This window comes from Sebastes fasciatus, chromosome 21 (genome assembly GCF_043250625.1).
Source record: "Sebastes fasciatus isolate fSebFas1 chromosome 21, fSebFas1.pri, whole genome shotgun sequence".
Classification (NCBI taxonomy): Eukaryota; Metazoa; Chordata; class Actinopteri; order Perciformes; family Sebastidae; genus Sebastes; species Sebastes fasciatus.
In genome coordinates this window covers 25,090,572-25,106,022 of record NC_133815.1, presented here as the reverse complement: position 1 = coordinate 25,106,022, position 15,451 = coordinate 25,090,572, and the positions used below count along the sequence as shown (strand labels likewise).

At 45.4% G+C, this 15,451-nt stretch overlaps 1 protein-coding gene across 5 annotated transcripts in view; it reads left to right on the top strand.

The window, feature by feature from the left end:
• arhgef4 (Rho guanine nucleotide exchange factor (GEF) 4) overlaps window positions 1-15,451 on the top strand; it is a 107,564-nt gene that overhangs the window by 76,252 nt on the left and 15,861 nt on the right. For 4 of the 5 annotated variants that reach the window (XM_074622017.1, XM_074622016.1, XM_074622018.1 and 1 more), the window contains one exon: window positions 5,411-5,562. In XM_074622017.1, the coding sequence (XP_074478118.1) occupies window positions 5,411-5,562 (152 nt within the window). Of the gene's footprint in view, window positions 1-5,410; window positions 5,563-8,331; window positions 9,567-15,451 lie in introns of those variants that run through there. The other variant, XM_074622019.1, reaches the window with a different exon arrangement.

The following is a 15,451-nucleotide window of genomic DNA, read 5'->3' as shown; positions in this document are numbered from 1 at the left end:
GGGTGAAGCAGTCTGTCACTGAAAGACCTATTTAAGAACACACGGAGGAAGCAGCGGCTGTTGTCCATCTTCAGAACATTGTAGTTTCACCACGGCAGACTGACGTCACTAACATTACACTAACGCCGTTGCATCATAAGTACAGTCTAGTAAAAGAGCAGTCGGATTCTCTGAACACCACGGTTGTCTTTTCCTAAATCCTTCTGAATTCTCCTTCTCATCTTTCTTTGACCTCATGATGTTTTCCATCGAGGTTCAAGGAAAAAAGGTTAGGAATAGACGTTAGGACGTAATTTTTAGACTTTTCGAACGCAACCCAGGTGGTGCTCATCAGCCTGATGACCCTCCACCCTGCAACACAGAGAGGAACCAGTAAAAGGACACCGGGACACCTGGTGGAGAGGGGGGGTCGTCACATGTAGAAAGATGTCAGCCGGTGCAGCAGTGAGGCTCATCGATGTGTTTTAATGGAGGAAGAAGACTTGTTAGGATGTATTCATCGTTGGTTTAGCTCTGCTAACGTGGCTCCTGTTAACAGGCCGAAGGGTTGAGGGGCAGCCAGTCGGATGAGGCCGTCCAGTCACACACCGCTAGTAGGCACGTGCCCTATAGACAGAACCACACACACATCTAATGACAAAGCATTACGCCTGAATTCTTTGCCGACACACACACACACACACACAGAGACACACACACACACACAGAGACACACACACACACACACAGACACACACACACACACACACACACACACACTCATGGCAGTGAGTATTGAATGTTTGATTCACTAACATGTCTAACCCACATCCAGAGGCTCAGGATGATTAAATGTTACAGCTCCAGCTTCCTGTACGGCTACACGCTAACTAACTCTCACTAACCCGTTTAAATCCCTGCTCTGTTCTGTTCTGTGATTCCATCAGCCTCTTAGTCCAAACACACACATACATTTCTCAAGGACAGGCTGACCGGCCAGGCGAGAGGCAAACAATAAACAGTGCAATTTAGTCTCCCCCCCCACCCCTTGCTGAGTGACATGGTGGCCTGTATGGAGCTGCTGCTGTTCAATAGGTGACACTGATTGCTTTTGTTCTCTGAGGATGAGAGGACAGCGTCTCTGGTCTCTGTCACATCCCACAGCAGCGATTCAGATTACTGAAGATGTCTTTATGAGAAATATAGCATTAAAACAAGAACACAGATGTGAAAATAATATTTTAACTATACGGAAAGCAACAGACGATCTCTGTTTCTTCAGATATATACAGGACTATAGAACTGTAGAGTGTTTAATTCTGTTAAAGGTCCCATATCGTGCTCATTTTCACGATCATACTTGTATTTTTTGTTTCTACTAGAACATGTTTACTTACTGTAATTTTCAAAAAAAAATTTATTTACCTTTTTATGATGGAATTGCAACGGAATTGTGTTGCTAGGCAACAGCTTGGGTCCATGTTTACTTCCTGTCAGTTGATGACATTCACATACACTGCAATCAGGAACACACTGGGACACATTTAGAATGTTTACGTTTAAAACTGTGTAAAGGGTCTAAATATTGTATATTTGTGACATCACAAATGGACAGAAATCCTGACAGCTTGTTTCAAATGCAGAGTTTCTGAATACGGGCTGTGTGTATTTCCCTGTGGATTGAGTGTTTCGATACTTTCACAGTATTTATATAGGACTGAAGCCTGGTTTATAATTAAAAAAAACATGAAAATCTCACTTTTCTATAATATGGGACCTTTAGAACAAGTTGCAGATGACAAAGCTGTTCTTGTACCCTATCAAAAGCATGTTGTAGATACTCCGAGGCCGTAGCAGGAGTGGGTGGAGAGCAGTAGATGACAGTGTCTCTTACCAGTTCATTGTAGTAGTGCTTTGTTGTTGTGATGGATTTGTGGATTAACTTACTTCATGGTTTTTAAAGTGTGTCGATTCAGCAATGGTCCAGTCTAAGAATGGCAATTGATCCAAGGACCCTGGTCCATACGGGCACAATGAAGTACAATATCAACAATGGCAGGTTCTGCAGCAGCTTAACCAGTGCAGCCATGTATCAGTATCTAGTGTTAACACCTTCATTATCAACTACATTTGATCCTCCCATAAAGTTTAGACACCTTGGAAACCTGGAACCAATTATATATTACTACTACATGTACTGTAATGTACTGTACTAGTAGTATATTACTACTACTGTAATGTACTGTACTAGTACTATATTACTACTATAATGTACTCTACTAGTAGTATATTACTACTATAATGTACTGTACTAGTAGTATATTACTACTATAATGTACTCTACTAGTAGTATATTACTACTATAATGTACTGTACTAGTAGTATATTACTACTATAATGTACTGTACTAGTAGTATATTACTACTATAATGTACTGTACTAGTAGTATATTACTACTATAATGTAATGTACTAGTAGTATATTACTACTATAATGTACTGTGCTAGTAGTATATTACTACTGTAATATACTGTACTAGAAGTACATTTCTACTATAATGTACTGCACAAGTAGTACATTTCTACTTTAATGTACTGTACTAGTAGTATATTACTACCACTGTAATACACTGTACTAGTAGTATATTACTACTATAATGTACTGTACTAGTAGTATATTACTACTATAATGTACTGTACTAGTAGTATATTACTACTATAATGTACTCTACTAGTAGTATATTACTACTATAATGTACTGTACAAGTAGTATATTACTACTACTGTAATATACTGTACTAGTAGTATATTACTACTATAATGTACTGCACAAGTAGTACATTTCTACTTTAATGTACTGTACTAGTAGTATATTACTACCACTGTAATACACTGTACTAGTAGTATGTTACTACTATAATGTACTGTACTAGTAGTATATTACTACCACTGTAATACACTGTACTAGTAGTATGTTACTACTATAATGTAATGTACTAGTAGTATATTACTACTATAATGTAATGTACTGTACTAGTAGTATATTACTACTATAATGTACTCTACTAGTAGTATATTACTACTACTGTAATATACTGTAATAGTAGTATATTACTACTGTAATATACTGTAATAGTAGTATATTACTACTGTAATGTACTGTATTAGTAGTATATTACTACTACTGTAATGTACTGTATTAGTAGTATATTACTACTACTGTAATATACTGTAATAGTAGTATATTACTACTACTGTAATGAGTGCATACTGAGTCTCTGGGCATATGACGAAGCTGCCATGTATGTCTGCTGAGTGCATTCTACTGGATGGGATATTCGAGGCAACAGAAAACAAAGCATGTACACTGATGGGGGTGCTGGTGGTGGTCAGTAAGGCCCAAAGACCAGTTTAATCCAGCCATGATGGTGAGCAACTATTGTAATGACATATCATCACACTGATTTGACCTGATTGTAACTGTAGGACAATCTTGCATCTTCATGTAATGTTGTATTGCCGGTGTCAGCATCACCGTATTTCAGTAGAGAGGGTTATTCTATTCTGTCGCTGCTGTCTGGGAGCCCCTAGCTTGCAGTGAGAGTAGTGCCTTGTTGGAGGATTCATACTGCTGTAAGCCAGACTGCAGCAGCTCTCTGCACATGAATAAAGGCCAGTCGATACCTGGAGCTCCTCCATCCCTCTCCACCATCACACACCAGCGGTCAGGGTGTCCTACACTGCCCCCATGAGGTTCCTGCAGCTTCCACGGTCCCCATGATGGCACTGTTACATGACACAGTGTTAATTGTTGTGTAAGATGCTGCCATAAAAAGAGGTCAATACCGCCAGTAAAAAGATATACTTTTGATACGCTGTCCCCCCGGCTGCATCTTATTGTGCATTCTCTACTAGCCCTACGTTCTCTTCCATTATATCCGTCTCTCTCTGTCTCCACGGTGATTTGTCGCCACAGATACGTCCTCCATGGCAACAGCTGTTGGCAAGGCAGCCGAGGGTGACGCCTATGATGAGGTGTGACAGCAAAGTGTATTTTTAGCTTGTCAGCCAGGTAGCCACAAACACTTCAGAGGATGTTTCATGATGGGAAGAAACACAAAGCCTCATTTTGTGAAAAGCTCATGTTAGTATGAAGAGAGGCTGCTGATAGGGGGACTTCTTTAGGATAATGTTACGTTAAATGTAAAAAAGTCTTCACCTATATGAACATATGTAAGCTCAGTAACAATAATTTAAATAGGAAAAACAGTTTCAGCTGTAAGGAACTTAAAATGTACATTTGTTGGTCATCTGTCATAATTCATTACCAACTCAGTGAAGGTACATCCTACCTATTGTTATTTGGGGTGGGATTGGGCTGATTACCCCAAGTGAAGGAGTTCAAGTACCTCGGGGTCTTGTTCGCGAGTGAGGGGACAATGGAACGTGAGATTGGCCAGAGAATCGGAGCAGCGGTGGGCGGTATTGCATTCGCTTTAAAACCACAAAGTTGTGACAAAAAGAGAGCTGAGCCGGAAGGCAAAGCTCTCGATCTACCGGTCAATCTTCGTTCCTACTCTCACCTATGGTCATGAAGGCTGGGTCATGACCCAAAGAACTAGATCGCGGGTACAAGTGGCTGAAATGGGTTTTCTCAGGAGAGTGGCTGCCATCTCCCTTAGAGATAGGGTGAGGGACTCGGAGTAGAGCCGCTACTCCTTCGTGTTGAAAGGAGCCAGCTGAGGTGGTTCGGGCATCTGGTAAGGATGCCCCCCTGGGTGCCTCCCTAGGGAGGTGTTCCAGGCACGACCAGCTGGGAGGAGGCCACGGGGAAGACCCAGGACTAGGTGAGGGATTATATCTCCACACTGGCCTGGGAACGCCTCGGGATCCCCCAGTCAGAGCTGGTTAATGTGGCCCGGGAGGTTGCAGGTCTAGTGACGCACCAAGGACTCTTTCTGTGATTGATGATGTCGGTTCAATAGAAAGAGAACATTTTATTTGTCTGCTGTTGAAACTATTTAGGAATAGTTAGGAATCTGATTTGAAAGCTCTGTCCAGCTGCAGAAGGGCTGTCAGATGATGGGACGATGACTCAGAGGTTATTTGGTGGCACAGTATCATGCAGGCACTGGGGGGTCTACAGAGCTCAGCTACACTCTCACCAATCAGTTTAAGTTTTGTCCTCTTTAACAGTAAAGTTAGTGTTCTGTTCTTCTATTGTATATGTGTATGTATGTATGTATGTATGTGTGTATGTATGTGTATGGCATTGAACCCCAACCCGCTTCTTTATGTATCGATTTGCTCTGTTGAAGAATATCAACAGTTTTAGGCTGGATCAAAACCTCGACACAGTTATAAGTCAGTTAACCATATTATCCGATGTCTTTGTCCCTCCTCTGTCCTCCCCCGTCCCCTCTCTGTCTCAGCGGTGGTTGTTCCTGATGGGTCGTTAGAGAAGGCGGGGTTCAGCGACGACCTGGGCAGCGAAGAGGACCTGCTGTATGAAGAGTTTCGCAGTGCCGGACATCGTTTTGGACACCCGGGAGGAGGCGGAGGAGAGCAGCTAGCCATCAACGAGGTAGGCAACATGGAGATGATATAGAAACTAAATGCTGATCCTCCTACTGGTTGTCAGAGTTGTTGTGACAAATTACAGGGAATGAAAGAAATCGGTTAATTCGTCAAAGTCTTATAAACCTCCGTAGGCATGTCCAAATGACGGCTTGACCACTGTTGTAAATATCTCATATCAACCTGCTCCTCAGTAAAGGACTAGAAATGGCTCCCATTGCCTTTTGACTAAGAGGGGTGGCAAAAAACAAGCTCTGAGGTTGCTGGGTTATTTGGTTGTCATGGATACCTGCTCTGGATTCTGCTGATGCACAAGCTCAGCAAGATGTGATTTACTGAGTTGATACAACAGTCTTACGGCAGCGCACAGTGTGACACTTACACCTCTGCATATGTTCATATTGTGGGAGCAAGGATGTTATTTCCACTGGGGGGGGGGCAGGTTGAGATTCTTGCGCAGAACCGAAGACAAAAAAACGAGAGACGTGATTTATGGAACATGCTCCTTCGAACTGAAGTCGGCATTTATCAGGCTGCACTATCATGAAAACACTTGAGTTTACAACTTTAATTCCAGGGCGGAAAATCACGTCAATTTAAATAAGGAATTGGACCTGTCCCCGTTTACATGTCCTCATGTTAGGATTTATCTTACTGCAATGACTCATGACGGTCGGCCTGATATTTTCATTGCAGTGTTTCACAGACATCTATTCGCTGTAGGTGCTTTGTTTTGTTGTTGTTGTCCAGATGATAGTTGTGTTTATGACTGTATAGTTCTGTTTTAAAGTTGGGATGGGGCCTTGTGAAGGTTTTACTGAGGCATATCTGGAATGCCTCACAATACTTGTTAGTAAGGGATAGGGATGCACCGATACCGATACCAGTATCGGCTATCGGGTCCGATACTGTGCTCATGTACTTGTACTCGCAAAACGGCTCTAATACAACGGCACCTATACCACTTTACGGCAGTGTGACGTTAACCTCTCGTCAGCATCTATCGGGTTGGGAAGCACCTTCGCCCCAGAAAGGCTCGGGGCGAAGGTGGCTCGCGGCCGCAGCTTTACAGCGCTCCCCGCCCTCTCTCCCCGCCGGGGAGGGACAGGGCCCCCTGCTCCCGGTGCGACTATTGACCGGGGCGGACTGTCCTCAGTGCGCCCCAACCGCGTCGTGCCCCCAGTGCAGGGCTTGGCCCATGTAAAAGGCTCCCCACCCGACCCGTCTTGAAACACGGACCAAGGACTCTAACGCACGAGCGAGTCAGAGGGTGCATGCAAAACCCCGTGGCGCAATGAAAGTGAGGGCTGGCGTGCGCTGGCTGAGGGGAGATCCCGGCCCCGCGGGGTCCGGCGCACCACCGGCCCGTCTCGCTCGCACCGTCGGGGAAGTGGAGCGTGAGCACCGGAAAGATGGTGACGAAAGGTTAACGTCGCGCTGCTGTAAAGTGGTATCGGTGCTGTTGTATCGGAGCCATTTTGCGAGTACGAGTACATGAGCACAGTATCTGACCCGATACCCGATACTGATGGTGCATCCCTACATTAAATCAATCCAATACATGTACATTGACAGAAGTTAAAGTTACACAGTCTTGCTCAGCCATGTGCAATTGCTGTGCTCATGCTGTGCTCAGGTAGGCCCAGTTACTTTACCAGTCCTTTGTTAACTGGTGATTCCATTGTTCCTGTCGCTTGTAAAGTTAGCTGGCGGACTTCGTTGTAGTCCCTGGCGCTAAACTTGTTTATTCTGGGGTTAGCGGTGCAAACTGAGCTGAGCAGGAATCTTAAAAAGTCAGGGGTCTTGCGTCCTCTTCGTTAGAAGAAGTTCTCGTAGGCTAAAGCTGCTGAACGGGCCATAGCTGAGGACTACGTGAGCTCCTCTTGCAGCTGCTCTGCTGCAAAAGTGGAGAGGAAGAGCTGCAGAAGGCAGCAGAGGAAGAGCTGCAGAAGGCAGCAGAGGAAGAGCTGCAGAAGACAGCGGAGGTGGAGAAGAAAAAGAGAGAGAACAAAAGAAAGCTCCCTAGTTTTGTCATATCTTTACATGTAGGTGGGAATGGGTCATGGGACTTACAGTAGCCATGGTTACTGTGAATCCATGGGTGAAGTTAAGGACTCAAGGACCCTGGGAAATGTAGTTCACTGGCCCTCTGCCATTTTGAGTGGTACGGGTCCCAACACAGGTATGAAATCAGTAACTTAGTTCCCGTCCTCTGCTCCGTCTCCCTCTCTCAGCTGCATTTAGTCTCCACTCTGTTGGGTTGATTGATGATAGTGACAGATCGACAGCCAATCAGAAAGGACATCCAGGCGACCGGCGGCGCGTCAACCAGTTTTCTTCTTCTTCTGCCTGAGTATCAGAGCGACCAGCGCTCTGCTGCCACCCTGTCTGTTATCCGTCAAACTTCCTATCAATCCGTTATTTGCTACATCAACACACAGTCACTGTACAGTATGCAGCAAATAGCACTCAACCTTAAACCGCTGCCTGTGCATGTGTGCACACAAACGCAAACACACACACACACACACACACACACACACACACACACACACACACACACACACACACACAGTATTTCCCTTGAGATCCGTCCATTATTCTGCATGGCCTCCACCGTACCCCTCCCTCTGTCCCTCTCTCATCCCAACATCCCACCCCCCCACCCAGGGGTTGCTATGGCCCTGCCTCAACTACTCTGGTATCCAGGATACGGTGACACACTCTGCATCCTGATTGGCTGCCAGCGATGCAAGGGGTTGGGCGCACAAAAAAAGGAAGGGGAAGGAACTGAAAAAAAGAAAAAGAGGGCGATCCTTGTAGTTAGATGGTTGGCTGAGGCAGCACAGCTCCAGGCACAGCACCGAGCACCATTTTAGCAAGGAGCTCTTAACGGAGAGAGAAAACGTGGGCTGAGACGGAGGGATAGAAGAGGAAAAAAAACAAACCGGAGGAAGAACAAATGGCCGGTTGGTTTGAAACGACTGAGCATATGTAGGCTGGAGAGAGAGAGAAGAACGGGGCTGGAGAGCAAAAGGACGGAGGGATAGAAAAGAAGAGGAGGCATGAGCACGAACCGGAAAGATGCAGCATCCCGTCCTTCGTGTTTTATCCTGACATCCTGACCGAGAAACAGAGAAGAAGAAGCAAAAAGGAAAAGACTAAACTGGTGGAAGATAGAAAGAGAGGGGAGGCGCCTGTCCCTCAAAGAGGAGAAAGGGAGTAGAGGAGGAAGGTGGGGGGTTGAGGGATGGGGGCTGGGGTGCTCAGCACGTAGGCTAACACACAAAGTAGCTTCACAGCACGCAGATTCACACACACGCTGACACAGATAGGCACCAAGCCTCCACTGACAGGCCGGGGCGACGCTGGGCAATCGGCAAAGTGGCAGGAGAAGCAGAGGAGGCGACCGCCGGAGCTGAGCGGAGGAGGAGGGCAGCGCTAGAGGACAGCGACGGAGACAGTCGAGCAGGAGGAGGAGGAGGACGAGGAGGTGACGCCGTGTGGTGTGGAGGCTCCACGCTGAGGGAGAGACGACGGGGGAGGGGCAGCGGTGCTGAGGAGGAGGAAGAGGAGGAAGCCAGGGGACTGATGGCTCGCGGCAGCGGCTCGGGGAGGTGGAGCAGGCAGAAGTTGGGATTCTTCACGACCATGCTGCGCTGCAACCTCCCCCCGGAGACCCAGAAGGTGGTGGTGTTCCTCATCATGATGCTGCTCATCGTCATCAACGTGGTGCTCATGTTCCTGCTGGCCTTCCAGTAGAAGGCACACGCACGCGCACGCACGCACACGCACGTACACACACACACACACACACACACACACACACACACACACACACACACACACACACACACACACACACAAACACACACGAGCACATCCATTCCAGATGGAGGAAGATAAACAGACCATAAACTGAGACACAGAGAGGGGACCAGGGATCAGTGGAGGACTGGCTGCTGGGATTGAGGATTGATGGGTGTCCAACGTGGCAGAAGCAGAACTCAGGTACAACCAGGAGGAGAGGGAAGATCATTTGATGTGAGAATGGATGAATTGTGTAGCTTTGTATCAGTCAGAAACATGTAAGCAAGATGAATGTGTTGTATCTGAGCATAGGACCCTATAAGGGGGGGGGGAGGGTTACCTCTAGTAATAACTATTAATGCAGATGCTTTGATTTGTCCAGGTTCTGACATATCTGTCTCTGTGATGTCAGTCTCTCCACACTAAAACAGTGAAGTTGATGGAATTCAGATTGTGGTGCTTGAAAGATAAGGCTTCTGTTATACAGTATGTTTTACTAAATTGTCAACAAATTCCAGAGAAAGATCCAAACCGACAATGAGTTAGTCTGCCTCTCAGTGTTGTCTGACTTCTCTAACCTGTCTGTGGCTGTCATCTCCCTTTGGTTCCTACTGGAGACATACCTTTTTAAAAACCTATCCTAACCTATCCTGCTGTAGTCTTTCATAAACGTCACTTAAACAGCAAGAAATAGTGCATTTGTTGCAGACTATTTTCAGCAGCAGATTAATACACATTTGGTGTCAGAATGAGCATATCGGACAACATTAAAGGTCCCATATTATAAAAAAAGTGAGATTTTCATGTTTTTTTTATTATAAAGCAGGCTTCAGTCCTATATAAATACTGTGAAAGTATCGAAACACTCAATCCACAGGGAAATACACACAGCCCATATTCAGAAACTGCATTTGAAACAAGCTGTCAGGATTTCTGTCCATTTGTGATGTCACGAATATACAATATTTAGACCCTTTACACATATTTAAACGTAAACATTCTAAATGTGTCTCAGTTTATTCCTGGTTGCAGTGTATGTGAATGACATCAGCTGACAGGAAGTACACATGGACCCAAGCTGTTGCCTAGCAACGCAATTCTGTTGCAATTTCGTCGCAATTCCGGTGTAAAACATGTTCTAAAAAACATGTTCTAGTAGAAACACAAAATACAATATAAACCTGAAAATGAGCACAATATGGGACCTTTAAGGTGTTTGTTTGTAATAGTTAACAATGGAGCTCAATGGCCCAGAGGAAGAAGATATATCAGGCTTCGGATACACACACAACGCCTGTTAGTAGATGTATTCATTGTTGGGTAGGATCTACACATGGGATTTGTTGACTCTTCCAGAAACAGTGTTAGTGTTGATAACGAAAAGAAAACACTTCCATACGGAGTATTGATTTGGTATAAAGTAGTTTGAGAAAATCATCTCGTGGTTTGGATGATCCAACCCTTTGAAAGTAACACTAGTATAACAGGTGATGTAACACAACCCTGTTACCGCTCTTCAGCTCTTAGATAACCGGCCGGTTGGGTTCTGAACGTACAACTTGGCAGTTTCAACAGAACTGAACAGTCCTGCCAATTTTATCATCAATTTAGTGCTGTATATTATTATATAATATATTTAAAATATCAATCTGTTAATAAGTATGAACATGACTGAATTTACCATGTGAGACATCATAGTCCCCTCTGCTTCTATTACTAACTAGCATTTCTTTGTTTGTGTACTAGCTATTATCTTTTACAGTATCTACAATGTGGATTAATCCTTAATGTCATGGTGGCTTGAAAAAGGAGTTCACTTGTTATACTTGCTGTTATACTATACACTATATACACTAGTCACTGAGAACTCTTGATCTTGATTGACTGCCCCCTTTGTCCTTTATCCACAGTTCAGGTATTTGTTGTTCTAAATGAATTTGCCAAGATTACACTGTAGGCATTGTAGCAGTTCTGACAGTATAAATCAGGGTCTTACATTAGTCAGGTGTTCTCACCTAGAGGGGGCTGCTTTAACATTTGGTAGATAAAGCATACATTTAACCCATATACACTAGGGATGCACCGATGCTTTTTTTCAGACCAAGTACAAGTACTTACATTTGGGTACTCGCCGATACCGAGTACAAATACGAGTACTTCTCTGTGCCAAAAGACCCTCGTTAACAGCCAGCTGGAAGGTGTGAGCAACACAAGACAGGCTGAGGAGTCCGCATACGAGGCGGGGCGCCGCAACTGGCTCTAGGTCGACATGGAAAAGGGAAGGCTCGGGGCGAAGGTGCTTCCCGGGGCCGTGGACAAAGTGTCACGCCCAGGGCGGGGCTCGGCCCACGTAAAAGGCGCCAGGGGTCTGCGGCGATCTCGGCAACCCACCCGACCCGTCTTGAAACACGGACCAAAGAGTCTAATGCACGCGCGAGTCAGAGAGTGCACCGATACCCGATACTGGTATCGGGTATCGGTGCATCCCTAATATACACCATGAAACTGAGTGACTCGTCTCCCAATCTCTTCTATCTCCCAATGCTCCACATCATCAGTATACAGTAGTAATAGTAGTAGTAGTAGAGATTGCATTAATGGACAACAGCAGTTTTTCTGCTTGCAAGTGAAACAGGAAGTCACATTAAATCTTCAACAACAAGATCAACTGTCCACCTCTCTTAAAAGTGTCGGTGCTCCAGGTCAGCCTCTCTGTCAGACAGAGCGAGTGCTGTCATTCCCCGCCTGTGTTGATGAGTTGTGCAGAAGACGCAGCGTGTTACATGAGGTTACATGAGGAATAAAGAGGTGTACTCGGTAGCCTCGGTGCAAACTTAAATTATTATTTTTAAATGATTTGGGGAAAATCTTAACATGTTGGGGACCTTTTGCTAAAACTGGTAGAGGATAGTGAATATTGAATTAAGATTGGCCTGAAATATGGACCGTTCATGTTACTCTGTGTCTGTAGGAAATAGTTAGCATTCAGCAGATAAGCTAATGCTATCTCACCACTGTGTTTCTGGACTCTCCGAGTGTTAACAACTCACTACTTACTGCAGCTTCACCTTCTTCTCCTTTGGTAATCGGCTGCAGGGGGAAACAGCACTGTGCTGCGTAGTGTGGCGCTCTCTTACCCCTACTGCATTATGGTTTCACATTGGGCCTCCTCGTACATTGTCACTTATTTACTGTATTATAAAGTTTTTGAGAGCATCAGTTGAACTTACAAGATATGAAATGAACCAGCTGTTCCCAGTCTCTTTTGTTTTTTTCCCAACATCTTTGGTTAGATGCCTTAGAATGAAGCAGTGGGCGGGGGGGTCTCCTCCACTAACAGCCAATGGGATTGTTCCATCGGGTTAGGGTAAAATAATCTCTGTGGCAAAACAAACGTTTATGATATTAACATGTTTTGTTCATCAAGATAATCTCCACTAATGAACACCACTTTTGGGATTTTTGAAGTGTGAATGCAATCGGCAGAAGTGAAAAGCTAATGTTAGGCTCTAAAAGGAACTCCACCACCGTCACATGAACACGAGTAAACACAACGAGGCTGTAGAGGAGGACGAGTCTCATTTAGCCACTTGTTAGCAGCCGTCTTTTTCAAAGCCTCATAATTCACGAGTATTTGACGTATTTTATATTGTAGAACAAAACATTAAAATCTCTTCAGCTTGTGTTAACCACAGACCTTATTTCAGACATCCAACTAGAAATCCATTCAAAAAACCTCATTGACTTCCAGACTAGGGTACAGGAAGTGCTAAAGTGGTAACACAATTCTGGGTTTTAGGACTCCTTCCTATAAAGCAGCACTCTACATCCACTTGGGACCCCTCATCATACGTAGTACAAGTCATGTGAGCTGTGAGCAGCTTCAGTTGTCCTGACATGGTGAAATTATCCTACGGTCAGCTAAGTACATGAATATTTGTATTGGTGTGACATAGAGCATATTAAAGAAAGAGTATTTTATTCTACAGGTATAAATCAGGTTGTTATGTAGGTGTGCCCAGAGAAAGCTTATACCTGACCCATGAGGTCTCAGGGCCAGACCAGACCTGCTTATGTCCTACTCAGCTGTGATCAGGTGGCACAGTTGCTTTTGTGTGTGTGTGTGTGTGTGTGTGTGTGTGTGTGTTACCATAGTGACCCTTAGTCATGCTCCATGAGCACTGTCATGATGCTTGACCTGTTTACAACAAGCCATATGCAGCCGTTCACTATCACAACATTTAATAAGAGGACTTGTGTGCGGTCATGTAGTCAGAGCAGATTCTGGAGAGGCAAGATGGTGTGGGTCTGTTGCCTAGCAACAGCCATATCGTCTGTTTTTCCTCATCGCCATGATGGATCAGTGGAGCTAAGAGGCAAGATCGCAGACAGAAAAATAAAAAGGAGCGTGTCTTTAACACCACTGGTGAGGTACAGTGAGAAATACTTTGTGTTCTGTCCCTGAAAGAGACGACGGGCCTGCTGAGAGGAAGGGGACGCTGGGCTGCATAATGGACGGCCTCTGTAGAGTCTGGGGCCACGGTGACGCAGTGAACCTGGCAGTGTGTATGAGGCGGTGTGAAATATGACCACTGCAGTGTCTTCATCAATAACACCGGGCTCCATCTCCTTCTGCTTTCACTCTGTGTTTGCCTCCCCTTTCTCCGTCTCTCACACTTCCTCTTCTGTAGCTTCGTCTTAGTCTGCTTTCACCTCAGCTTCTCATTGATTTATCATTCTACACTATTAGCCTTACTGTATATCAAAGCTGCTGAATTATGGGCCTGCCTTTGACCTCATGACATCAAAACTCTTCACTGAACACACTATGAACCAGTGTTGTAAGTGCATTATTTTGGCAGTTAATGGGCTAACTGATATTAGTAACTCTAAGGGCCCTATCTATCTTACACCAGGCGCAAAGCGGCGTACAGCGCAGCACAACTGTCATAGTTAGCTTAGTTGGCTAGCTTCAGACCAACACAGTTGTTATTTTCCCGCCCAGCGCCCACGTTATGTAAGTAGCAGATGTACTTGAACCCATCTGTGCGCCCACGGTGTGTTGGTCTTAGATGAGGTGTGGTCAGGTGCTTTGTTATCTTTAGGCAGCAGAAAAGGATTGCTCCATCCTCCGACCAACAGTAACCTGGTCTAAAGTGTGGTCCAATATTTTCCTGCTATTTAAAAGGCTCATTATTCAGTGCCCCAAGTGAAGGAGTTCAAGTATCTCGGGGTCTTGTTCGCGAGTGAGGGGACTATGGAATGGGAGATTGGCCGGAGAATCGGAGCAGCGGGGGCGTTATTGCATTCGCTTTACCGCACCATTGTGACGAAAAGAGAGCTGAGCCGGAAGGCAAAGCTCTCGATCTACCGGTCAGTCTTCGTTCCTACTCTCACCTATGGTCATGAGGGCTGGGTCATGACCCAAAGAACTAGATCGCGGGTACAGGTGGCCGAAATGGGTTTTCTCAGGAGGGTGGCTGGCGTCTCCCTTAGAGATAGGGTGAGAAGCTCAGTCATCCATGAGGGACTCGGAGTAGAGCTTCTACTCCTTCGCGTTGAAAGGAGCCAGCTGAGGTGGTTCAGGTATCTGGTAAGGATGCCCCCTGGGCGCCTCCCTAGGGAGGTGTTCCAGGCACGACCAGCTGGGAGGAGGCCATGGAGAAGACCCAGCACTAGGTCTTAGACACTGGCCTGGGAACGCCTCGGGATCCCCCAGTCAGAGCTGGTTAATGTGGCCCGGGAAAGGGAAGTTTGGGGTCCCCTGTTGGAGCTGTTGCCCCCAGCAACCCGACCCCGGATAAGAGATTGAAGATGAGTGAGTGAGTAAACCTAAGTGAGTGATTATTCAGATAGTAAGATGAGTCTACAGGCAGGTTCACAATACGTGTACACTCTGCTGGTTACACACAGCAGTGTCTCCTGCAACGTGCTAACATTGCTGCAGATTTCAAAAATGACAACAATGTCCTTAAAAACCATACTCAAAAATCAAATGACCAACAGAGTGGTGACATGTGTCAAGAACTATTGAATGGATTGTCCTGAGGTTGGAATTGTAGTAACGTTGGTGATCCTCTGACTTT